A 25,584-nucleotide genomic window follows, 5' to 3' on the forward strand; every position below is an offset into this window, starting at 1 on the left:
CGATAAATACACAAGCTTACAGCTACACTCCTATCTGCGTTCGACACCAGATAGAAAGAGTGTATGGATCGTTTCCTGATAGCAATTCTAATCATCATCATCCAAATTCGGTTTTGTCCCACCAAAATGTCTCCTATGCAATAGTAAAATACAACTTGATACAAATTTTGCAAAAAAGTAATTTTTTGAGAGAGGCTGGAGTGGACGGTTAATGCTTGATCAAATGTGTTTTTTTATAAAACTAAACATTTCCAAGTCATCCCTGAACTTCAAACCAAAAGCTTTTACGGTACTTCAACAACCCGAACGCAAAAGATACCGCTTGATAAATCTATTACTGGTCTATCCAGCCGAATATCAAAGCAAATTTGTCTACGGATATCATAAAGCAACGGTTGCAATAACTAAATTAAGCTTCATACTATGATCTGAGCGTTTGGTTCAAATGTGCTTTACTTTAAACTAAATAATGTGACATCCAGCGTTTGATGTGAGAATTACATAATAATAAAAAGCCAAATTTTGTTTACGCCGAAACAATCGTCGATGTTTCCAACGTTTTTTATGCGGAGCATGAGGCTCAAATGAAGCGATGTTAACTTATTGCGCTTAGAAGTCACATTTCTAACATGCATGCTGCACTCTTTTTGGTGCTTTCACTTTTAAGACACTGGTTTATTAAACCAAAGCCCACATCTACAGTGGGCCGTGATTAAACTAAAACACTTCTGCACTAAAGTGTAAAGTTTTTAAGCGGAATCTACTGTAAAATATACTATTTTCCCATTGCTTTCTATATTTGATGCCGAATTTAAGAAATCGAAAAAGAAACTTAAACGTTGCTTATACCAGTCGCATACTGACCACGTCTCATCAAATTAGGTTGATAACAATGTTGCTTTAATATCAATAATCACGACGAAGAAGCCGCATACAATGAGTATAGAACTCTGAAACCAAGAGGCAAAGCGCGCTTGAAGCTGAAGTCGGCAAAAATAAGAATACATACGGCAATGCAGTTGTCTTCACCAGTGCGGTGTGCAAGGTTAAATTACGTAGGCCTATGAGTAAAAACAACACAAATGTTTTCTTTGTACTGTATATAAAATTAAAAATAAGTTAACCAAACACGTTCGACACATCAAATTGCATCATAATCGGCTTGTGTTGCTAGGAAATGTCCTCACAATGTGGTCTTGACTGGAGAACGATGCAGAATGTCATGTAGGCAACGTCATTGTCAGCAAGATCAAGCGATTTGCTACTTCCAGTAATGAGAAATTTTATTTTTACAAATTACAAACAAATGATACCTTCTTTCAAGCAGATATTCACTCTAATTGTTAGAGATCAAAGAAAGCGTGAATGATATGAAGCGAAAAGTTATCAATACGTCAACCAGACGCACATTGCATCTCGGGCTCAGTGGAACTGCTACCGACGAGTTGTGTATTAAACATTCGGGCTTACAGTGAAGCTGTTATGGAAATTCAAGCGATCAAGCTTCGTCAGCGCAGAATTGTCTGGTCCGGTCACAATGCTCTTCTCCGTGTTGGTGTTCAAGGAGTTGTTCCGGTACATTCCGCAAGGGCCCAGGTGGTCGGAAAACTTTTGAGATCTCGGCTGAAATGTCGTGGGCACGGTATGGATAGAGGGAGCTCGAGAGCCATATACCATGTTAGAAGTGCGGAAGATTGGGTGAGGCTCATGGGACCTGTAAAAATAAGGTTGAAAAATGTATTAATTAATATAACAACGTTTATCCTCAGATTGCAGAAGCCTTTCTGTGTCTGCAAATCCCACAAAAACAATCGGATTATGGAACAGTTGTTGTTCCAAGTCCAAAGTTATAATCGTTTTTCTTCCACTGTGAGCAGACTTACAGAGGCTGCAAATTAGTAGCGAGCCGTATTTTCATGACAATCTCTAAATTCGTTTTAACCCGGGGAGGGAAAATCAAGGATTTTCAAGATGTGCACATAGCTTCAGTGATCGAGCAGATGCGAGTAATTATAGGTGGAGAACTGGAGATACGCCTTTCCAATGGAGTGGAGAAGCCGATATCAGTTTTGCTAAAATCGAATGTTTAATAGCTGAAGATACAAGGGTCAGTTAAAAACTAATGTGCTCATGTTTCGTGCGGTTTTATTTGTTGCAAAGAAACATGATATACATATCGAAATCCCTTGAACTCAGGATTTTGATGCAACTTTTCTTTTCAACTTCCTTAACATCGACTTTCTATCTCTGAATAAGGGCGTGTGTGCAAGCCTCATAGAACTCATCAGGCTGCCCTTTTTATCAGTTTATAAGAGCTTTCTTAACTTTTTTCATTATTATGCCTGTCCTTCCTATAAAGGTTCAAAAAGATGATGGTCAGATGGTGCCAGATCGAGTGAGTATGGAAGGTGGTTGATTGTTGTCCAGTCAAAAGAACATGCCTTTACGGATCTGAACAAGCTTTAAAGCTTGTTTGTGCGCATCTGTAAACTTTCTCGGAATCCACCGCACAAACCTTTGCAAAGTGTAGCCCTTACACAATGTTTGCAGTACTTCCATGGCTTAGCTTTAGCCTATTGCCAGAAATTGTGCAATGTCATCGATGATGATTTAGCAGTTTTATCCAATCAGTCCCTCTACCCCAACACTGTCTCAAGGATCAACCATTGAAGATGGTGTACAGTTCCTTGGGTTGTTGCACAGATCACTCACAGAAGGCTCTTCATCACATTTTGTCCTAGCTACTCACTTTCTGACTTTCCTGTAATCTATTGCAGCCTTTGAAGATGTTTAGTGGTGGTTCTTCTTTCGAAACAACAAATTTAACCACAGATATTCAAAGACCAGATCATTTTCAAAATGGTTAATAGAGCCTGAATAGGCCTAAACATTTTTTTTTCAATAAATTTCAAAATAACCATCTGATAATATGGCATGTAGTCTGCACCTCAACACCACACTCACAGGAAGATGAAACTTTCCAATGAAAGATCACGGTCCCCTTGTGTCACAATTCTGCATAGTTCTTAGACGTAAAGAGACCTTGGAAAGATTTATGACGCAGTTTATTAGGACATCAAACAGTCAGATAACTGGTCGGATAGTTCTACTTGTGAGATGATAGATGAAATCCTTGTTCTGACGAGTAGTTCACCACTTCCAACACATAAACAAATCAAATACAGAACAGCAAACGTCTTCGTCGATTTTAAAATAATACAGTAGGCTATACAATACAACTATACATTATTACTTGCAACAGCTACTTTAGAATTGGCAATACTTCTATTACAATCTATTCAATATCGGTAACTCTACAATCTACAATGATCTTTCATATACTTTTCATTACAACTTCTTATCCTCAAAATGACTTTTAAAATGTCATTTGTAGGCCTACAACTGCTACAAGTAGCAATTTCACTAGGCTTACCTTTTCAATACAAAGCTACATTCATAAACATGTGGTTTTCAGGCTATTTTTCTTGTGGTGTATTGATTCACAACCATTTTCATTGAATATTCATGCCTCGCTTTCATTAATCACAGCTCATTTCAACCCTTGCTTTCGCTTTGAACTTGCTAAAATAGCAACCAATTGAACTAGAGACTTGCTAGACCAGCGGTCGGCAACCTGCGGCTCCGGAACCGCATGCGGCTCTTTCATCTCTGCGCTCTGGCTCACGCGGATGCGCTATGCAATGAAGTTCTGGAGCAGAAATCACATTAACTGCGTGAAATAAATCATTAAAAGAATATGTGTATGTTTATTGTTTATATCTGACCATGAACCGATTAATTGTGTTTCCCAGTCATGTTAAAAGTTGACAGCTGTTGGAATGGTAACTACAAATCAGTTCTACAGGGTGCTGCCGAATAACTCGGAACAAAAGGCTTTCCTGTAAGCGTTAGGTTTTTGCTGTGAAACAGTCAGTTAGATGGTGCGGCTCCGAGCAGGTTTTAGTTTAATGGAGACGAGACCAAATGGCTCTTTCAATGCTAAAGGTTGCCGACCCGTGAGCTAGACGAACGTAATTAGATATCATGATGGTAAAGAGAAATGAAAATCAGTGATTTGCTAATTAAAAACTTTTAAATAATTTCAAAAATATTTTCAATCTCGAAGATCTCGAAAACTAGAGCCAATTCGAGAAAAGTAAGTGCACTTTCGGAATCAGGGGCCATGAAATACCCTAAAATGACTCTCACATTATGTACCAAAATTTTTTTGTTGGCCGGTGTTATTTATGGGATGTGCATTCTTGTGAAAAATCATGCACCTAGGACCTAGGCAACTTGCTGGTTGCTAAGCTTGTTAAATGTAACAGAATTTGATTCAAACCTATACAATTACAGTACATTGCTCTTTTTTCTTCTCCAGCAATAGTTGCAACAAAATTAATGCTATAAAACATAATAACTTCGATAAACACCTACACTTTGCAGTACTGTATTTATTTGATAGTTGTTGAAAATAAACCTTTTGAGAAAAAGCTTTGTGTCGTCAGAGATGTTGTCACAAGTTCTTTTCTTGAACAAATGTAACGTTTTTTTAAGATTAAAGCAGAACACCCCATCTGGCAACACTAGATGTCCTTTTTAAAAAACATTTTTTTATAACCAGCCCATCCGGGCAGCTAACCACTACAACCCTGACAGCATAGATATCTTACATATAGATATGCAACTCAGCAATCGTGGAATTAGCGTCACCCTCGACTGACTTTATGGACACAATCAACAATCAAGGTTGCCAGCTTGGCTAGCGTATCTATGGTATAGGCTATTATTGTACGGTTTGGGCTTGGCGAGTGGTGGCTTTTGAGCTCCTTTGGAATATTTTGTTTGGCGTATATTTCAAGTTTTCACAGAATAGCCTACTATGAAAAATCAAGACAATAATCTTTCTTCACGTGGGTTATGCAACTTCTGTTTCATGATCGTTGGAACTATCATTTAAGCTTATTTCCAGTGACTCATTAAAGCTTGTTGTAGGCAGTTTACAAACCTGAGATAGAGGGGCGCCGGAACAATTTTAGGACGAGAGTTTTAGGATGAGATATAGCGATAATGCTGGGCAACTCGTTCGTTTTCCCGCTATTAGCCATGAAAGTCGAAATGTGAGACAGATGAATAATTGCAATAGCTTGAACAAGAAACGAAAGGTAAATTTCACATTCATAGCATCACAATCTGCTGCAAAGTATAAAATGTGTCCACGGGATAATTTGTGTGAGCCTACTGTAGGCTATAGGCCCTATAATTTGGCTAAAAGCGAATAGCAGAAGCTGAGAAGAACGGAAAGGTCAATGGTGAGAGCAATGTGTGGGGTGAAAACGAGAAGGGAAAAAAGGACTGAAGAATTGTTGGATATGCTAGAGATGAGAGAGACCATAGACCAACTGGCAAGGGCAAATGGAGTAAGATGGTATGGACATGTGATAAGGAGGGAGGAAGGAAGTTTTCTTAGAAAGGCACTAGATCTAAAGGTAGATGGGAAGAGGAAACGCGGTCGTCCAAGAAGAACGTGGAAACAACAAGTGAAGGATGAGTTTAAAAAAGTCGGACTGAAGGAGGAAGATGCAAGGGACAGGGTGAAATGGAGAAAAGGGATTAAGACAATTGCTGCGCGGAAACAATCGGCCACCCCCACTAGTGGGGAACAAACCGACGATGGATTATGATGATATGATGATGATGTTAGCCTATATTGCAAAATTTGCAGTAGCTTACATGACCTTAAAAGGGCACCATTGCCCCCATCCAGAGAAAATTTGAGGGCTGGGGGCATCATCCCCCCTGCTGAGACAGCTTCATTAGCATCACGGATCCAACCGCCAAACCAAGACAATTTTAATGTTTGGTACACACCATAACTAGGCTACCAAATGCTATAGCACAGCTTTCGGTAGCCAGCAGTAACTTTCATTTTGGTAACACTCAGTAGATTAATTGAATAAAACTTCAGCTTGTCCTGGAACTACAGCTCCAACAAAGGTCTTTACCTACTTATCAATGGTTGACAGACTTGTTAGGCATTGTCGGAAATTTTCAAACATTTTCAGGGGTTGTCAGGCATTGTAGAGTAGCTACTTTCAGGCATTGTCTAGGATTTCCAGGCATTGTCGATCATTATCAGTGGTTGACGGGGTTGTTAGGCATTATCGAACATTTTCAGGCATTGCCAAACATTTTCAGGGGTTGTCGAGGATTTTCAAGGGTTGTCAGGCATTGTAGAGTAGCTATTTTCAGGCATTGTTGGGAATTTCCAGGCATTGTCTAGGATTTCCAGGCATTGTCGATCAATATCAGTGGTTGGCAGGTTTGGTAGTCATTATGGAACATTTTCAGGGATTGTCGAACATTTTCAGGGATTGTCGAACATTTTCAGGGGTTGTCGAGCATTTTCAGGGGTTGTCAGGCATTGTCGGTAATTTCAAGGCATTGTCTAGGATTTCCAGGCATTGTCGATGCTAGACAACCCCTGAAAATGTTCGACAATGCCTGACAAACCCGTCAACCACTAATAATGATCAACAATGCCTGGAAATCCTAGACAATGCCTGGAAATTCCCAACAATGCCTGAAAGTAGCTACTCTACAATGCCTGACAACCCCTGAAAATGCTCGACAATCCCTGAAAATGTTCCATAATGACTACCAAACCTGTCAAACACTGATATTGATCGACAATGCCTGGAAATTCTAGATAATGCCTAGAAATTCCCAACAATGCCTGAAAGTAGCTATTCTACAATGCCTGACAACCCCTGAAAATGCTCGACAATCCCTGAAAATGTTCGACAATGCCTGAAAATGTTCCATAATGACTACCAAACCTGTCAAACACTGATATTGGTCGACAATGCCTGGAAATCCTAGACAATGCCTGGAAATTCCCAACAATGCCTGAAAGTAGCTACTCTACAATGCCTGACAACCCCTGAAAATGCTCGACAACCCCTGAATATGTTCGATAATGCCTGAAAATGTTCGACAATGCCTCACAAGCCTGTCAACCACTGATAATGATCGACAATGCCTGGAAATCCTACACAATGCCTAGAAATTCCCAACAATGCCTGAAAGTAGTTAGCCTACTCTACAATACCTGAAACCCCTGAAAATGTTCGACAACCCCTGAAAATGCTCCACAACCCCCCAAAAACCCGACAATGCCTGACAATGCACGACAATGCCTGACAATGGGTATTTAGAGGTACCCTCTGTGACTGTGATTTGTTTTCAATCGCCAGAATCTCCATAAAGCAGTCCATGCGGAACGAGAATGTGACGTCATCACAAGCAATCCATACGTCAACTTGAAAACGAAAAAAGTTTTATTTAAACAAAATCCAAAAAAATATATTAAAAACAAAGTTGTTTTGCTGTGCCAAGTTTGAAGTCAATGCATACAGCCATAGCTACGCTGTTAGCCTTCAAACATCGTTACGCACCACTGAGTTGCATATCTATATGTAAGATATCTACGCTGACAGCTAGTCGTTTCAGTTTGTTGCCTAGTGGCCGATGCCTAGAATGTATTTGAGATCTTGGTCAACGGAATGTACTTGAAACCCAATGTTTGCCAAGGCAGATTGTCCGGTGAGTCGGTGTTCACTGTTTTCTAGTCATAATTTCCTTCTCATATGCCATGATTCTGGTGTTTTTTGCTGTGCTTGATATGGACATTGGGCAACTCGGTCACCACAATGTGATTGCCTTGCTCTGTTATGTCGGATGTATCAAGCCATGTGGTCACTGTTTTCATCATTTTAAAATAATAAAAACACTTTCTATTTCAACAAGATCAAATAACGTTTAGGCAAAAGCTTCAACAAAAAAGTATATCAGGATTGAACTTTACTGGTTTTATTCTTTTAAATGGTGTCATTAAAAAGCAAACTTACTGATATCCTTTCACCCATTCAGGATGTTCAAATCTTCCTGGTAAGTCTGCATCGGTTTTGTAATGATCTGATGTCTTTGATGGCTGAGCTTGAGAGCTCTCAGTGGCTTTCTCCATGCTATTTACAACTTATCTTAACTTGGTTAGAAAGCTGCTAAAAATATATTTTTGATTATTTTGCAGAAATGTGTTCAAGTGTTTACTCTACAAAGTATTCATTCTCAATCTAAATCAGGGGTCACCAAACTTTTTTCTCTGAGGGCCGGATCGCTGCGAGATTAACAGCTGCGGGCTGGATGCAAATTGAGAAAAGATATACAACTATTTAGAATCTCCATTGACTTGAATTGTCCAAATCCTTCTGCTTATGATGTCAAGTCGGGCTGGTATGATTTGCCTAAACAGAGATATCGCACTGATGAAACATTGGTGTTTTGAACAACAAAGTTTGTGATGTCATAAGAAGAAACAATATGGAAAAATCATTAGCAGTTGCGTGTAGCTCAACAGCAACGTCAGTCCTTTACAAAAGTTTGGTAACTTTTTTCCTCAACAGTTGTAGTGCAGCTGTTATTTCCGCATCACGTGGCGGGCCGGATGAAATCAGTTCGCGGTTCCGGCCCGCGGGCTGTAGTTTGGTAAAACGACTTGTTTATCAATTTTACGATTAATTCAAACAATCTTTATTAATTTAAACTTTTAACTAGGAACAGACTACCAAGTTAACTGATGTAAGGGATGATTACTGGTGCTGCTTTTGTTGATCTAACTTCAGCCTATGATTCAGTTAACCATCGTTTCTTGCTAAAGAAGATCTTGCGGCTGTCCAAAGATGCTGCTGTAACAAAGCTAACAGCAACGTTAACTTCACAATAGATGATTTCAAGTTGTTTTGAATTCTAAAACAAGTCGCTGGCATCATTTACATAAAAGTAGATTTCCTCAAGGAAGTGTTCTAGCACCGTTACTTTATAACGTATATACCAATGATCAGCCGATACATCAACACACTAAGCGATATATATACGATTATATCTTTGCATAACATCACAAGAAAAAACATTTGTTGCTGTAGATTGTAGAAGAATACCTCACAAAGTCCCTCAAGGAGCTCAATATTGCTCACACAATTAATACTATACAAACAATCACCTCAAAGCCAACCCTTCAAAGACACAAGTATGTTGTTTTCACCTTAAAAACAGAGAAGCTGCAAGGACCCTCAAAACATCCTGATTAGATTAGAAACAGACTTATTAGACTGACTGACTTATTAAACAGACTGATCAGATTAGAAACAGACCTGGAACATTTCCCTAACCCCTAACCGGACATTGCTACAAAAAGCACATTGCAAACACAAAGGCTAACACTAAAAACAATATCTTACCAACTCTGGGTGGGGCACTAACCCACAAACCCTCAGAATGACCGCATTGGCTCCGTTCTACTCCACGGCAGAATATGTATGCCCTGTTTGGAACAGGTCCTATCACTCAATGAAACTCAACTCTGCACTCAACCATTCATGTCGCCTTATTACTGGATGTCTGAACCTTACAAATACCAGCAAACTTTACCTACTTGCTGGTATTGTACCACCACACATTACAAGATATGTTAACAGTGAAGCTGAAAAGCTAAACCAAACATGTGATGAAAGCAGGGATATCTAGAACAACGGGATTGCTGACTTTGCAAATTTCGATAAAGCGATGGACACTAGAAGGGTCAGCGCTGTTAACGCCCGAAAATGAAAAAGACGAAAGCGCGTGTCAATTACGCTGTTGAGAAGTCGCCTTTTCTAGATATCCCTGCTGTGAAGCTAAAATAAGGTCTTGAAAGTGGGCACTCCTAGGCATCTTCCCTAGCAACGCTCATAGCAACAACTAATGACTGTCCTTGTCTATAACTTAAGATCATCATTTTAAAGTAAACTTTTGCTGTTAGTCATCCAAGACTATTGAGTATTGAACACAGCTTTAGTTTTCATATTTAATTGATTATTGCATCACTTTTGGGCAAGTTTTAGTCATCAATAATAGGAAATAAAAAAAAAACATGAAAAGAAGTAAGAAAATTCAATTTCGTGGTATTGCTAAACAAAGAAAGTCGGATAAAGTTGGTTGTAAGTCTAACAATGGTGGTAGACTTGATGAACTGTTACTGTAACACAAGTGTAACTTTTCCTGTAACACCAGAAAGCCATCCAACAACAAAAGATCAAAGCCCTTTTTGCCAACCTTCTACTTCAGCAAAAAAAAATTAGGAAAACAAGACAGTGGCAAAATCTCTGCATATTCAGAAATCTGCCAAATACTCGACAAGTGTTGACTCGACAAATCAAGAAAAAGAAGCTTTGACACATCCAAGGCCAGGAGAAAAACATTAAAAGCACTTAAGAAAAAATTACAAACCCAAGCAGAGGCAAAAAAAGGGTCTACTAATGATAAAGGAGGCTTTAAGGTGTTGAAAATGTTTATTGTTGTTTTTGGTAAAATGTGATTTTTGACCAAGTACCAAATTTTAATCCCAAACATCTCTCATTTATTTGCCAATCGCTTTCAAATTATCAGTTGAAAGCGATTGGCATAATCATTATAACACTATCAGACAGAGTAAACATGCAAAGCCTCTGGTCAAAGAATTTTGGAAATTTTGTCCATGATGCTGTCGGCACCCATTTGTTTCATGTCCGAGGATCAAAAATTTTTGAAAAAATGCAACAATTCGAATGACTTTTTATTTTCTCAAAATATCTTCATTTCCTTCAATAGAGCTTCAGTCTTGATACTTATAAACATTCTGTTAAAATTTGATTCAAATCCAGTAAGTGGTATTAAAAATATTTGTATTTAAAATTTGTGTACTTTTCACCCTTGGTGGCGGTTTGGGGAAAAACGGCCACATTTTCAAATTTTTTTTGCATTTTTTAAATTATTTCATCTTCAAGCATCATTTTAAAAACAAGAAATGGGTTGTATGTTGAGAAATCCACATTTTAGTTTGTGCAGTAATGATGCAGTAACCCTCCTATTGTCCACTTCAAAACAGAGTCAGCAATCCCGTTGTTCTAGATATCCCTGGATGAAAGACATCCTCTCTATGGACAAACTGCTGCACAGACCAGGTTAAAATCAAGAAAAGGCTTCCTAACACATGCTCAGCCACTAATGTCACCAAAAAAAGAAACAAGGCTTACGCAATGGAAACAGCAATTTGAAAATGACCCATCATACGTGGAACTGAAGGTTCCACCATCAAAATCCCTTCCCCCAGGAGCAAACACACCCTGGGCAAAGTGGACAACCTTCAATCGACTCCGAACCGGTGTTGGCCATACTAAATCTGCAATGGTAAAGTGGGGCTACAACATGGGCTCAGTTACGTGTATCTGTGGCACCAAACCCCAAATAACAGACCATCTTCTTGTGTGCCCCCAGCTCTGTGGTGTATCAACCAAATTTATAAGAAGAGGGATGTCAGCAACTATTTATTAGTAAACTTCTTCAAAAAACTTGATTTACATGTTGATGAGCTTACCCGCAGAAATATTTGTTAGTATACCAAATCTTGACCAGCTTAGAAAAAATTGTCATGTTTACATTGTTTCAATATCCATATGGTCATTGAAAAACAATGTAAAAAGAGCAATTTTTGTTAAGGTGTGTTGAGCTTCAATGTGGGCAATTAAAAAAAATGTTAAGGGCATCGTATCAGACAAACTGAAATGTACACAAAAGATTGTGATCAATTTACAAAAGTCTGACAAATGGAGTAATTTGACCAATTCAACAAACATGTATTAGTCAAATTCTACTATATGTACATTGTACACTGTACTACAGCCAACAATTACTACATTCTATTAAAAAGATTCATTCTCACAACAATGTTACTGGAGAATGTTGCACTTGTTTAAAAGCTGTATGTATAATAATGGTAGCACAAATGTAGCCTAAAGATAAAGCTTGTTTCTGATGTCCATGCTTCCAGCTTCATACCATATTCAATACGGTAGTTTGGCCTAAGTCAGGGCCGCAACCAACCAGATGATAAATTCAATCAACTAAGTGGATATAGAATTGCTTTTATTTTATGTTAAAAATAGGACAATTCTATCAAAAAATAGGTTTAGTGGATTCATTTTGATTTAATATCGATGAACTCTAGCACAACCTTCTCTTAAATATAATAATGCTCTTTTCTGCAACTTTGAATCCAGATTTGTTTAGTTTAGTGGAAAAAGTTGTAAATAGTAAGTGAGAGTATATATGGCTTTAAAAGTAACCTACGACAACTCAAAAGCAATTATCAAAACAAACAGATCAATCAATATCCTTAAAATTCTGTCCACTATTCTCTTTTGCATTGTAGCTGCTGCAATAGTCTCAAAAACATAAGATATATGTACAAGTGGATTCACAATTGGCAGTCACGTATTATCCAACCTAAGCTATGCAGATTGCAGACGACATTGCCATCCCATCATCACCAACTCTGAACAGAAAATACAGGAACACCTTACTGTCAAAAAATGCTGCTAAATTCTGCCTTTAAAAATATATAATATGTGTCCAAGACAAAACGTGTGACAACCCATACAATTGACAACTTACTTAATCTCACTGTATACGAAAAACAAATATGATACAACAAGTATCAGAATTCATATATCTTGACCACAAACTATCCTTGACCAATGATGGAGAAACTGCAGTACAACACCGAATTGGTTTAGGCTGGGCAGAATTTGAAAGGAATAAAAAGATATTAACCTCCAATAGCCTCCCAATCAAATATTTTTTCTACTTACGTTTTATAAGACGTGCTGTACTGTCTAGAATGCGTAAACCAGATGTCTACAACAATGAAAAAACTCACCACTTTCCAAAATCACATCATAAGAAGCATGACCAACAAAAGGCTACCATAAAACAGCACAACTTCGCCCAATATTTGTGAGTTGAAGTCTGTCTATATTATTGTAACTGTCTCCGCCGCCAGTGTAGCCAAATCGTTTGGCATCCGCTGGCTTCGAGCAGTCTTTCAACAAGGTTGATAGGATCTCCATTCTGTTTTGTCCTTTGCGATGTTTTGCAATCGATGGAGATGTGGTGTGCTGAGCAGGGATCCCAGGCCAGCTTTTCTGATGTCAGATCTCAGCACTTGTAATAAGTTGGTACGGTGACGTCCGGTTCGGCCTTGGTACTTTTTGCTGCCAATTATCGCAAATTCAAAGGCTTTCTGGGGAGGTGAGTCCTGGTGAAGTCTCAGAATGTGTCCAAACATGTTCCATCTCATGGTGGAGATCTTGCAAGACAATGGTTCACTGTTGCATATTTTGTAGAGGTTTTTGTTCGAGATAAGACTGTTTGGCCAAGTATGACCAGTTATGACACGCAAATGTCTTCGATGACAGGCATCCAATCTTTCAAGACTTGCTTTGGTAACAGACCAGCTATTACAGTTGTAGATCATAATTGGGATGCAGTACGCGTTGTACAATCTTAGTCGCAACTGTAATGGGATTCTCGATCTCTTGCTCCATAGTTTCCAGTGTGATCTGAAAGCGACATTGCCTAAATTGCAGCGAGATTTGACATCGGCAGTGCTGCACAATGAAGATCCCAAAAGTTTGTGTGTACGCCATTTTTCGTTTCCTCGAATCGGTAGGCTATCAGCATCAGTTTCATTTGTGTCTGCAAGAAATATGTGGGTGAATTCAGTTTTAGTCTCATTCATGAAAAGATTGTAGTTTTTCAGGTTCTTTGTAGCAATAGATTGTAGCATATCAAGTGGCTGTCTTTCCTCATCCAGAAACTCAACATCGTCTGCATACTCCATTTCCAAAGGCATGCATGTGTCAGATATAGGGGGGTTTGGTCTGGAGGACTGCTCTCGCACTGAGCTCAATGCTGCAGATAGGTAGCAGGTGAAGAGTATTGGGGAGAGGCTGTCTCCTTGAGGGGAACCGATGGTTGTCTCAAAGTTTGCGGACATTTCGTTGTTAATGCGCACATACAGTTTCGTGCCAGCTAGCAGGGTGCGGGTTAGTCGCAGTTCATCTTTATCACAGCCAGCTTGGTCTAAAATTTGAAGGATTTTTTTGCGTTTGATGGTGTCAAAGGCTTTGGACATATCTATTCCCATTTTGTGGAAGTCCCATTTTCTGGCCATTACCACTCAAACGAGCATACGTTGTGCCCAGACAATGTCAGCACAGCTTCTGCCACGTTTGAAACCGCTTTGGAAGGGTCCAGTGAAGCTGTCAATTTAGTCTCTAATCCGATGCAAAATGATGATGGAGAGGATTTTTCTGATGCTATTGAGGAGCACAATGGGTCGAAGATTAGCTGGTGGTCCTTTTGGTTTCTTGGGTTTTGGTATAGCAATTAGTATGCCTTCGCCGATGGTGTCTACTGGTTTGTGTTGTTTGAGAGATTCATTAATAGTCTGTGATATTAAATCGGAAGTTATGTCTTTGGAGAATTTGAAGAGTTCGTTGTTGACATTATCAGGGCCAGCAGCACGACGGTTTTTCAAGGAAGAAATTGCTGCAGACACTTCCTCAGTCTATATAGTCGAAGTCTGTCTATATACTGTATAATATGGTCTTCATGTTTTATTGGGTTTGTCTAATGGATGATAAATTAACAGTACCGTATTATCTTTTAGATAAATAATATAACATGAAGATCATATTGTAGTCAGACTTTAACTCACAAATATTTGGAAAAGTTGTGCTGTTTTACGGTACTTAACCACATGAAATGGAAGACCTGTTGACCTAATAGCAGCAACAGTAAAATCAAAAGTTCTAAAACTATTCCATATTAAAAGATCAAAATATGGTGTCAGTAAAATCTGCATAGAAGGTAGTCAATAACGAGGCGAAAAAGAGAAAACGAGGCAGACCACCAATACGATAGCATGACAAAATCTAGGCATGGACCGAACTCAATTTGGCGACACTGGGCCAGCTAGTTCAAAACCGTGACTCATGGAAAGAAATAACAGATGTTGATGAACAATCTACTTTAAAGTGGAGATGGTGACTGAATATATATAGTACAATTTGGGTAGAGAGGTAACTCTTTTGAACCATAAACAAACTTTATGGTTTGTTTATGGAATATATATAATAATAATAATATATGAGATGTTGTAAAGCAGAGTGCTTATTCATCTTTCAATCACGTACAGTAAACAATTAATAAGGATAATAACAATATTAAGATTAACAGAGGTATCAACAGTGATACACACGCAAAAGTAAACAGCTATATAAGGTAAAAAGACACACACAATACCAAAATTTTTGTTATTGTACTAAAGCAATATTGGTATGCATCAATTAGGCAGTGACTACTGGAATGCCTAATGCTAACAGTATAATTGAACACTAGTGTTTACTGTTGGTACAGTAATAACAGTAGGCTACACAATCACAACAATAAATAGTACACTGCAGTATTAGATATTGGCAACAACAGTATAAATAGAAGGTAACGTTAAAAATTTTGGAAACATAGCCTACTATAGCCTACCTAATAGAAACAAAATAATAAAGACAAATACATAGCCTACTTATTAGAGCTTTGATGATTTGATTTTGATGATATTGATCATTTGATGCAAAACTCTGGTTGAATTAAATGTATTATACACAAGCCTGTCAGAAAAGGTTTCCAGTGTGTTAACTATTAACCTCCAGAACTTTCCCTAAATGATAAACTGGCTATAAAGTTTTGAAAAAAATTGTACACAGGTTTTGGTGTTTCATACTATAGGCTACTATTGTAGGCTATGTCTACCCCATTGGTTCAGCACCTGATTTCATGAACGAAGAAACTTTGAGATGAAGCGGCACTGGTTTTAACTCTTAAGGTTGTGCGCTTGCGCAACACATTCCAAAGACTACTCTCCATTCAGCAATTTTAAGTGGATGGAATAATTTATAGACAACACTTTAACAACAATCAGAAATTTCACTCTTGTCAATCTCGATGACCGATCTGTGTCAGAGGTCCAGATATGCACGCCTCTACAAATATGCAAACTGCCAAGAATAAGCTCAAGTTACAGCTTTCTCAGTCCGAGGATAAAGATTCAATCAATCAATTTTCAGTTGAGTGACAAATCAACCAATAATTTAGACTGCGGCACTTAACCTTAGTATTTCAAAGATTGTCACTTCTGCCGCAATCATTTTAAGTCATGGCAACAGGCAAAAAAACATTTTTATCAAAACACATAGCCTATTAAATTGTTTTTTTTTCAATTGCTCATTATTGACAGAAGCGCGAAGGTGTGAAGCACCTGGTAGAAGCGAGCAGGCCTAGACACTTTACACCACGAACTCATCTAGAGAATTATGAATGTCGCGTTTGTTACCATAACAACAATCAGCGAAGCGAAAATGATCGTGAAGGATTTTATTGATTCGATAAGAAATTCTCAAACTTTTTTCAATTTCAATTTATTTTTCTTTGTCGGAAAACAACAGCAATGATAAAGTTACAAATAGTGAACGGGAACAAAACCAACAAAAGGAAAAGGTGGCAAAACTACAAAAGTTTAAAACGTGCATGCGATGCAAATTAAAGGTTACGTACACGAAAGTAAATTAAGCACACCAAACCTAACAGTTTAAAGTAGATGAATTAGTTGGAAGAACCAGTTGGCTCCACATACCTAAAGCAACTGGAGGTGTGCCAGTTGATGAAACCATGCGGGGACGGCTGAACCTTACAACCAATATAAAAAAGAAAAATCAACAACACGAGCATTTAAGAATAAACAATGAACATATACGGCATATTATTACATATTAAACATATTACATATTATTTACATATTACATACACAAAATACTATGTACAGTGCATCGTTTTAAGTGAAATGGAGTGTTCGCAGCAACGACGGTGGTGTGATGTTGAATAGGAATTGATAACTGATGGGTAGCCTACAGGAATTTAGATTAATTAACTTATTATTTGAGCATGATATTAAACTGATGATCATGAATGATGAAAAATGTAGTGAAGATGATATGAAAATGGTCTAGATGGCATGCGGGTGACTTCGGTATCGGAGCGGGATGGAGTTTCTTTGGAGTTTTTTGAAATGAATTTCCAACCAAACTTCTGGAGAGTCATACAGCTTCATTGTTGAAGTACTCTTGTCAAACAAATCTACACAACAAAGTAACAGAGAGTTATAAGGTTCTGTGAACAAGTATATTATACGTAGTTTGGCTAATTAAAGGCGTATTGCATTGGTAACATATTCGCATCTAATAGCAGCCTATTGAAATCTTAAAAATTAAAAATAAATCTTCGAAATTACTTAATCCCTGTGAGTAGAAAATATACTGCGCTGAGGATTGTAGAAGACCTAGAAAAAGAAAGTGAAGATATTGGAGTTTCAACGAAGTAAAAAGTGAAAGATAAGTTGGAAAAATAATGAAAAAGGCAATATAACGCAAGAGAACAACTGCACGCCCAGCAAGCTGGTGCAAGAGAGAGGCCCAATTACGGATCCGTAGGATGCACTGTTTTGTTTGTCGTATCCAGGCTTACACCCAGTGGTTGAAGATTTAGATTAAGTGGACGGGAAGGCAAGGAAGCCAATCTTCGTGTCCACCTTCAGGCATGCCTTTAAGTGTCCTGCCACAGACACATCCGCATGCTCTTGAGCGGTGTCGAACCGGCGCCCTTACGATTGCCGTTCCAAGGCTCTCACCACTCGGCTATGCAGCCGACAAAACAGATTTGTTGGAGCGAGCTTGTTTAGTGAAAAGAAAACCTCGATACACATTTCAATTTTATTTTTCATTGCTGGCGCGAAAATGTTAACTCGTAGGCTATCAGGGACTCGTATATTTCATCTAGAGATAAACATTATAATCTTTCAATATTTCGTTGCAACATGGACACAATTGGTCCCTTGCTTCTTGCTTGTCAAACTGCCATAAGGCTAAATCGCACTGCTGGTGCTGATAAAATTTCAGCTGAACATCTTGTTTATGCTGAGATTGATTATTTTATTTGTTTTTATATTAGCGTAGCCTACTTTTTAATGTTAGGCTATGTGTCTTAGTCATGGCACGGTAGCCTACCAAATTCTTGCATGGACACTGTCTTAGTCCCAATTGTAAAGAATTTGAATGACGACATTCAAGATTCAGGATCTTCAGGTAGGCTAACTATAGCCTATAGACCTATTGCTGTAGGCTATACAGCTGTGGCTATAGCCACAGTAATCTCAAAACTGCTTGAACGTTTTATTTTGAATTATCTATTGCCTTTTTTAAATACCAGTGACAATCAATTTGGGTTTAAGTCTGGTCATGGTAGCCTACTGACATGAGTGCTTTTTTATTAAAACAAGCAGTGTCCTCTTATATCAGTCTTGACACTCCTGCATATTCTGTCTTTTTGGATGCTTCAAAAGCCTTCGACAAAGCCAATCATCATTTATTGTTTAAAACGCTTATCCAACGTAACGTGCCTATGTATTTTGTTCGTTTATTGAAATACTGGTATAGTAAACAAACCATGCAAGTGAGGTGGGGAGGTCACCTGTCCCAATAATTTGCTGTTTCCAACGGAGTCAGACAAGGTGGGGTGTTAAGCCCTTATCTTTTTGTCGTATAGGCTATAGCCCAGTGGTTCCCATTTCCCAACCTTTTTGTTGTCACGAACCCTTTTAGACAAATTATTAATTCTGCGGACCCCTACCTAAATTCTGCCTGAAACTCAATCAGGGATATCTAGAACAACGGGATTGCTGACTTTGTTTTGAAGTGGACAATAGGAGGGTTACTGCATCATTACTGCACAAACTAAAATGTGGATTTCTCAACATACAACCCATTTCTTGTTTTTAAAATGATGCTTGAAGATGAAATAATTTAAAAAATGCAAAAAAAATTTGAAAATGTGGCCGTTTTTCCCCAAACCGCCACCAAGGGTGAAAAGTACACAAATTTTAAATACAAATATTTTTAATACCACTTACTGGATTTGAATCAAATTTTAACAGAATGTTTATAAGTATCAAGACTGAAGCTCTATTGAAGGAAATGAAGATATTTTGAGAAAATAAAAAGTCATTCGAATTGTTGCATTTTTTCAAAAATTTTTGATCCTCGGACATGAAACAAATGGGTGCCGACAGCATCATGGACAAAATTTCCAAAATTCTTTGACCAGAGGCTTTGCATGTTTACTCTGTCTGATAGTGTTATAATGATTATGCCAATCGCTTTCAACTGATAATTTGAAAGCGATTGGCAAATAAATGAAAGAGATGTTTGGGATTAAAATTTGGTACTTGGTCAAAAATCACATTTTACCAAAAACAACAATAAACATTTTCAACACCTTAAAGCCTCCTTTATCATTAGTAGACCCTTTTTTTGCCTCTGCTTGGGTTTGTAATTTTTTCTTAAGTGCTTTTAATGTTTTTCTCCTGGCCTTGGATGTGTCAAAGCTTCTTTTTCTTGATTTGTCAAGTCAACACTTGTCGAGTATTTGGCAGATTTCTGAATATGCAGAGATTTTGCCACTGTCTTGTTTTCCTAATTTTTTTTTGCTGAAGTAGAAGGTTGGCAAAAAGGGCTTTGATCTTTTGTTGTTGGATGGCTTTCTGGTGTTACAGGAAAAGTTACACTTGTGTTACAGTAACAGTTCATCAAGTCTACCACCATTGTTAGACTTACAACCAACCTTATCCGACTTTCTTTGTTTAGCAATACCACGAAATTGAATTTTCTTACTTCTTTTCATGTTTTTTTTTTATTTCCTATTATTGATGACTAAAACTTGCCCAAAAGTGATGCAATAATCAATTAAATATGAAAACTAAAGCTGTGTTCAATACTCAATAGTCTTGGATGACTAACAGCAAAAGTTTACTTTAAAATGATGATCTTAAGTTATAGACAAGGACAGTCATTAGTTGTTGCTATGAGCGTTGCTAGGGAAGATGCCTAGGAGTGCCCACTTTCAAGACCTTATTTTAGCTTCACAGCAGGGATATCTAGAAAAGGCGACTTCTCAACAGCGTAATTGACACGCGCTTTCGTCTTTTTCATTTTCGGGCGTTAACAGCGCTGACCCTTCTAGTGTCCATCGCTTTATCGAAATTTGCAAAGTCAGCAATCCCGTTGTTCTAGATATCCCTGAACTCAATTAACATACCGGTACTATTAACTATTGTAATAATTATGCTACTCAAATACTGCAGCCTACTGTGTCATATTGCATTGCCGCTATGACTCCTGCGGCAAATATCAGGTTAAACAGTTGCTCAAATAAGAAAATGAATGAATTGTTTAAGAAATGTCAGCAGTATTTGAATTTTAAGGTGACCCAAAGTGCCATGCCGAAACTTTTTCAACGTAAGCAAATTTAATGAGAGAAATGAAAGTAAAAAGATCGCTTTTCGTTTTTTTTTTTCAAAATTCATCAAGGTAATCACGGACCCCCAAATGCTTTCTCACGGACTCCCAAGGGGTCCGTGGACCCCAGGTTGGGAACCACTGATGTACACACTGTAGGCAGCAGCATAGATTTATTTTAATGCATACCGGTACAGTTTATTCTCGCGGCCTTGAGCTTGACACATTTGCATTTAAAGAGAGAAATGAAAGTAAAACGATCGCTTTTCGTTTTTTTTTTCAAAATTCATCAAGGTAATCACGGACCTCTAAATGTTTGTTTGTTTGTTTTATCTTTATCCTGCATTGCGAGAAAGCGGACTTGAGCGCTATGCATCGGTGTACGCCTTCCAGTTCAGTTCAGTTCAGTTGTTTTTATTTCTGACCATCATATCAAAACAAAACAATACACGTCAACATAGCAAAGGTCGAGAAAAGGGTAGAAGCAACAAAACGCGAACGTTAAAACGTGCTTGAGACCGAAGTAAGTCATTGATTTGAAAGAAGTTTGGCACGGTCGCAACACCTTCAGAAAAATTTAAGATATAAAGGGAAAATAAAAAAAAGAAAATGTTACAAAAAAAACAAAAAAAAAACAAACAAACAACATATATTTAGGCAAAAGCATGCCGGAAGCACTAATAAAAACAAAAGACAGAACAAAATGGAGGCAGTTCATAAGGGAGATCACAGCTGATCAAACATGATCAATCTGTTGAAGAAGAAGAATGGACAGTTGCTATGAAGATCGGCCATGGTGCGTTATCAAGAGTGCTGATGGTCGTGAGGGGAACACGTCTTGATGCGTTTAGCTCATAGCAAAGAAGAGCAAGGCAGGCAAAGAAAACCCCACAAAGAAATCCTACCATGGGCAAAGCCATCCCAGTAAACATTGATTGTTGGGGCAACATTGGCAAGAAGTTGGCCGCAACATTGGCAAGATGCAGACGCCAACGTTGGCAAGAGGTTTTATGCACCATTTGGATGCATCTGGCCAGCGTTGGCGTCTGCATCTTGCCACCGTTGGCTTCTGCATCTTGCCAACATTGGATTATGCATCTTGCCAACGCTGGCTTCTGCATCTTGCCAATGTTGGCTTCTGCATCTTGCCAACGTTGGCAAAATGTTTTATGCACCATTTGGATGCATCTGGCCAGCGTTGGCGTCTGCATCTTGCCCATGCTGGCTTCTGCATCTTGCCACCGTTGGCTTATGCATCTTGCCAACATTGGCTTCTGCATCTTGCCAACGTTGCCAAAATGTTTTATGCACCATTTGGATGCATCTGGCCAGCGTTGGCTTCTGTATCTTGCCAACGTTGGCAAAATGTTTTATGCACCATTTTGCTTCATCTTGCCAACGTTGGCATCTGTATATGGCCAACGTTGGCAATATGGCTTGTGCACCATTTTGCTTCATCTGGCGCCTAAATTCTGGTTGACTTTTATGCACCATGATGCTGCTTCATCTGACCTATTGACTATTGTGATTGTGATGCCCACGCTTTGACCAAGGTTGGCCATGCGAAGTAAGCTGGTGCATAAAACATCTGAACAGCATTGGCATCTACATTTGCCAAACGTCTCTGTACCTAAACCTCGCTCATCACCAAAAGTTTATTGTTGAACCTAGCTAATCCTTGGGCGAAAGAACAGCAGCAACACGGATTTATAAGCAACACTACTCCCTTTGTGACAAAGCAAAGTAAGAGCCGAGCTTCGTATATTTTCATATTTATTAGAAACAAGCCACATCAAATCGTATTGATAGATGGAGATTCATTGCACATCAGCAGCTTTTTCTTGTGTATCTTTATCATTGTGAATTCCTGCGAATGAAACAAAAATATTTAATTCAAGAGGGCTGTTTGGCAACAGTGTAGGATTTTGATCAGTTGTCGTCCAGGATAATACGAAGTTAATTGACAATCTGCAAAATCAATGTAATATCCCTCTCTCCAAAGCAGTGGCGTAACCAGGAAAAAAGTTTGGGGGGGGGCAAATATTTGATGAATTGAAGAGAACGACAAAGTGTTTGATTTGAGCCATTGCCATGTGATGTGCACTGGCGTATCCTGGTGGGTTGAGCAAGAGAAGCAATAAAGCTGATGGGGGGTTAGAGCGTGCCAAAGGCACGCGTTTTCTAGGGGGGTCCGGGGCATGCCCCCCCGAAAAATTTTTGCAAAATTACACTCAAATAATGGATTATAGCGCTTTCTGGAAACACTTTTAAGGTAATATTTGTATGAAATTTATTAGCAGATAAAAAGCTATTAACTTATTGAAGGTAGCTCTTACACACGAACAGGCAAAAACTACGGCTAAACTTTGAGAACACCAAAAACTCAGCTACACAAAAACTCAATAACTACACAAAAACCCAACAGAGTAAGCCATTCTAAAATTGCTTCCACAAATTAGTTAAAAGAAACGTAAATCGCGTAAATTTTGTGCGATTTACGATTTGCAAAATTTATTGGTGTCTTTCTGTGTGTCTAAAACAAGTCCTTGGGGGTGTTAATAGCCAGATCTTTTGGAAAACTTTGTAAGTTTCTACAAATTTTATTATATTTTCAACAAACGGATCAACTTTGGAATCTAAACTTTGAAAATTTGGGGGGGGGCAAGGCCTCTTTCGTCCCCCCCCCCCGGCTACGCCTATGCTCCAACATGCGTGACAAAAAACTTATCATTTGATTCTGCGCCACGCAGAGCGATAATCAAATTCCAATACGTTCTAATTGCGTGTACAGTAGTTATTCAACAACTAAAGCAACACATTCGCTGTTGTCTTTCAAACATATAACAATAAGCTCACCAAAAGTTAGTTTTTGCCGTTTTCGGCCACCTTGCCTGTCCTTCCAATTTCGAAATCACTCTGAAACTCTTCATCAATTTGCTGCACGGCAGCAGCTTTGTCGTGCGCCATCACTATGTCTAATCATGAAAGTAAAAAAAGAAGTGTTAAATCAGTATATAAATACCAACATAGCCTACTAACCACCATGTTCGTTGTTCACATCAATGCGAGTACACCACTAAAACATTTTCATACATTACTCGATCAATACTCTTCACAATTACATCATACATTAATCAAAAGAACAAAATGGCATAGTTATGACATAATCATTTAGTCGTAGTAGAAACATTTATCCGTACTCACCAAGAACAACCTTTTTCAGATTCTTTTTTAAACAATCAAACGAGTGCTTAGACTTCACGACGTTTTTTTTTTCTTTCTTTTTTCTCGACATGACTTGAACTGTGTTGTGTTCGATAATAATAGTTGGAATAAGTCCACTGATACAATCGCTTGCATTTTTGCCAACAACTTGACTTAAATTTGCCACCTGCAAAATGTAAATCGAATGTAATGACAGGGGTTTCATCCATCATATTAAAAAGCTTCAGCACTTGTTACAGAAATTTTCGACTGTTACAAATGACAGCCAACGTATAAAGTATATTTTGGGATTCCAGTCGTCTGTTGTGTTACGTATGTAGGTCGCAGTGTAGGCTACTGTAGGCTATGTTGTCGCAATGGGCGCAAAATAAAACATGTTATTATTATTATTATTCAGTTGACGGCAATGAAAGCTACATTTGCAAATACTCTACAACCATCACAGACCTATCCACACGACATAAAAATACAAACACATTCAAGCAGTCAGGCAAACACTGCCGGAGCAGCAAAATCAAAGATTGAGCAAAACCCTACACATGTTGTGGGACATCACAAGCTCTGCTACTTTGCTGATATCTTCTTAGCACTCATCTAGGAGCACTGGCACTAAATTTGTCAAGAGAATATTTCATATGAAAGTTTTCCATTGGTCACTGAGTTTTATAACTTTCTCTAAATTGAGTTTTATAACTTTCTTTAAATTGTGTAAACGTAGCCTATTCAAGCGCAACGCACCATAGGCTTTGCACGACTTACAAAATAGATAGGCTATGACTTGACGACATGAAAACAATGGCAAAAACAAATAAAACAAACTAGCAAAAGCAACATCATCATCTTGATGGAATTCAATTATACCCAGGGAAGTTATATCTTGAAGATATCAAGCGTGCTTTGATAAAAGTTGCGTTGATAAAGCGATAATTTTAGACCCCAGTCAGCTAAACTCGTCACCTCTACACTGATCCAACGTTAGCAAACATTGAATTAATGGAAAAACGACAGGCATTGCCAGCTGGGATGTAGTAGTGGCATGTCACAGTAATATGATAAATTTGGGTTACCGTATGTTTTACACCTTAAACCATAACAAAAGTGAACAAAAAAAAAAAAAAAATTTAATTCAGCATGTTAGAAAAATAGATAAACAATCAGACAATAGCAAGATGATCCAGTCCAAGATATTGATATAAAAAAACAAAAACAAAAAAAAAAACAACTGGTTGGAGCACATGGCCACCGCTTCATCGAAAGATGGTGATTGGTCGAAGAGGATGGAAAAACTTCTGCAGACTGTAGAACTTCTGTGGACAAAAAAAACACAAGAACCAGAAGGCCAGTAGGAGTACTTACAACCTTACTATTTTGCTAATAAATCTACACACATTGGCCTATCATTTCTGGGCAAAAAAAAATATTAGTAAGTTTGGTGTATGTTATACTTAGATAGGATTATTTCAAGGAAGATTTAGTTTGTTCATTTTTGATTTAAAGCCTTTTACAGTTTTACATTCATTTCTTATAGTAGGGGGAAGCTTGTTCCAAACTGTTGGCCCCATGTACCGTATTGATTGTTTGCAAGTGTTAATTCTGCAATATATCGGAATATAAGGAGAATTACTTCTTGTTGTTAGGCTACTTGATTGTTTACACATAATTATATCATTGAATGTTGTGGGAAGTAGGTTTTTTGAATATTTAAACATGAAAGTTGCAATCTCTGTATTTTTCATGTGGTTAATTGATTTTAAATTATTGAGTTCCATTACACCTTTTATGCTTTCTCTGCGGTCAATGTCAAATACAATACGAAGAAAGTTATTGCATGTACGTTGCAGCTTTTGCAATGAAGTTTTGTTTTCATGACACCATGTTGAGATACAATATAATATTTGACTCTCAACTAGAGAATGGTAAATGGAGAGAAGTGCTTGTTTGTTTAGGAAAGGCTTAATTTTTTTTGTCACGCAGAGTGTTGATCTTATTTTTTGAAGCAAAATTTCCATATGAGATTTCCATGACAAATGCTCGTTTACAA

At 38.1% G+C, this 25,584-nt stretch overlaps 1 protein-coding gene across 1 annotated transcript; it reads right to left on the reverse strand.

Annotated features, from left to right (window-relative positions):
• Positions 1–668: 668 nt before the first annotated feature.
• On the reverse strand, positions 669–8,084 carry LOC145764977 (piercer of microtubule wall 1 protein-like). The gene is made up of 2 exons (XM_082576695.1): positions 7,911–8,084; positions 669–1,714 (listed from the first exon to the last, which is right to left on the reverse strand). The coding sequence occupies exons 1-2, from the start codon at positions 8,024–8,026 to the stop codon at positions 1,453–1,455; spliced, it is 378 nt and encodes a 125-aa protein (XP_082432821.1). The 5' UTR covers positions 8,027–8,084; the 3' UTR covers positions 669–1,452.
• Between the last annotated feature and the right edge of the window lie 17,500 nt (positions 8,085–25,584).

Source organism: Aplidium turbinatum, chromosome 2 (genome assembly GCF_918807975.1).
Source record: "Aplidium turbinatum chromosome 2, kaAplTurb1.1, whole genome shotgun sequence".
Taxonomy (NCBI): domain Eukaryota; kingdom Metazoa; phylum Chordata; class Ascidiacea; order Aplousobranchia; family Polyclinidae; genus Aplidium; species Aplidium turbinatum.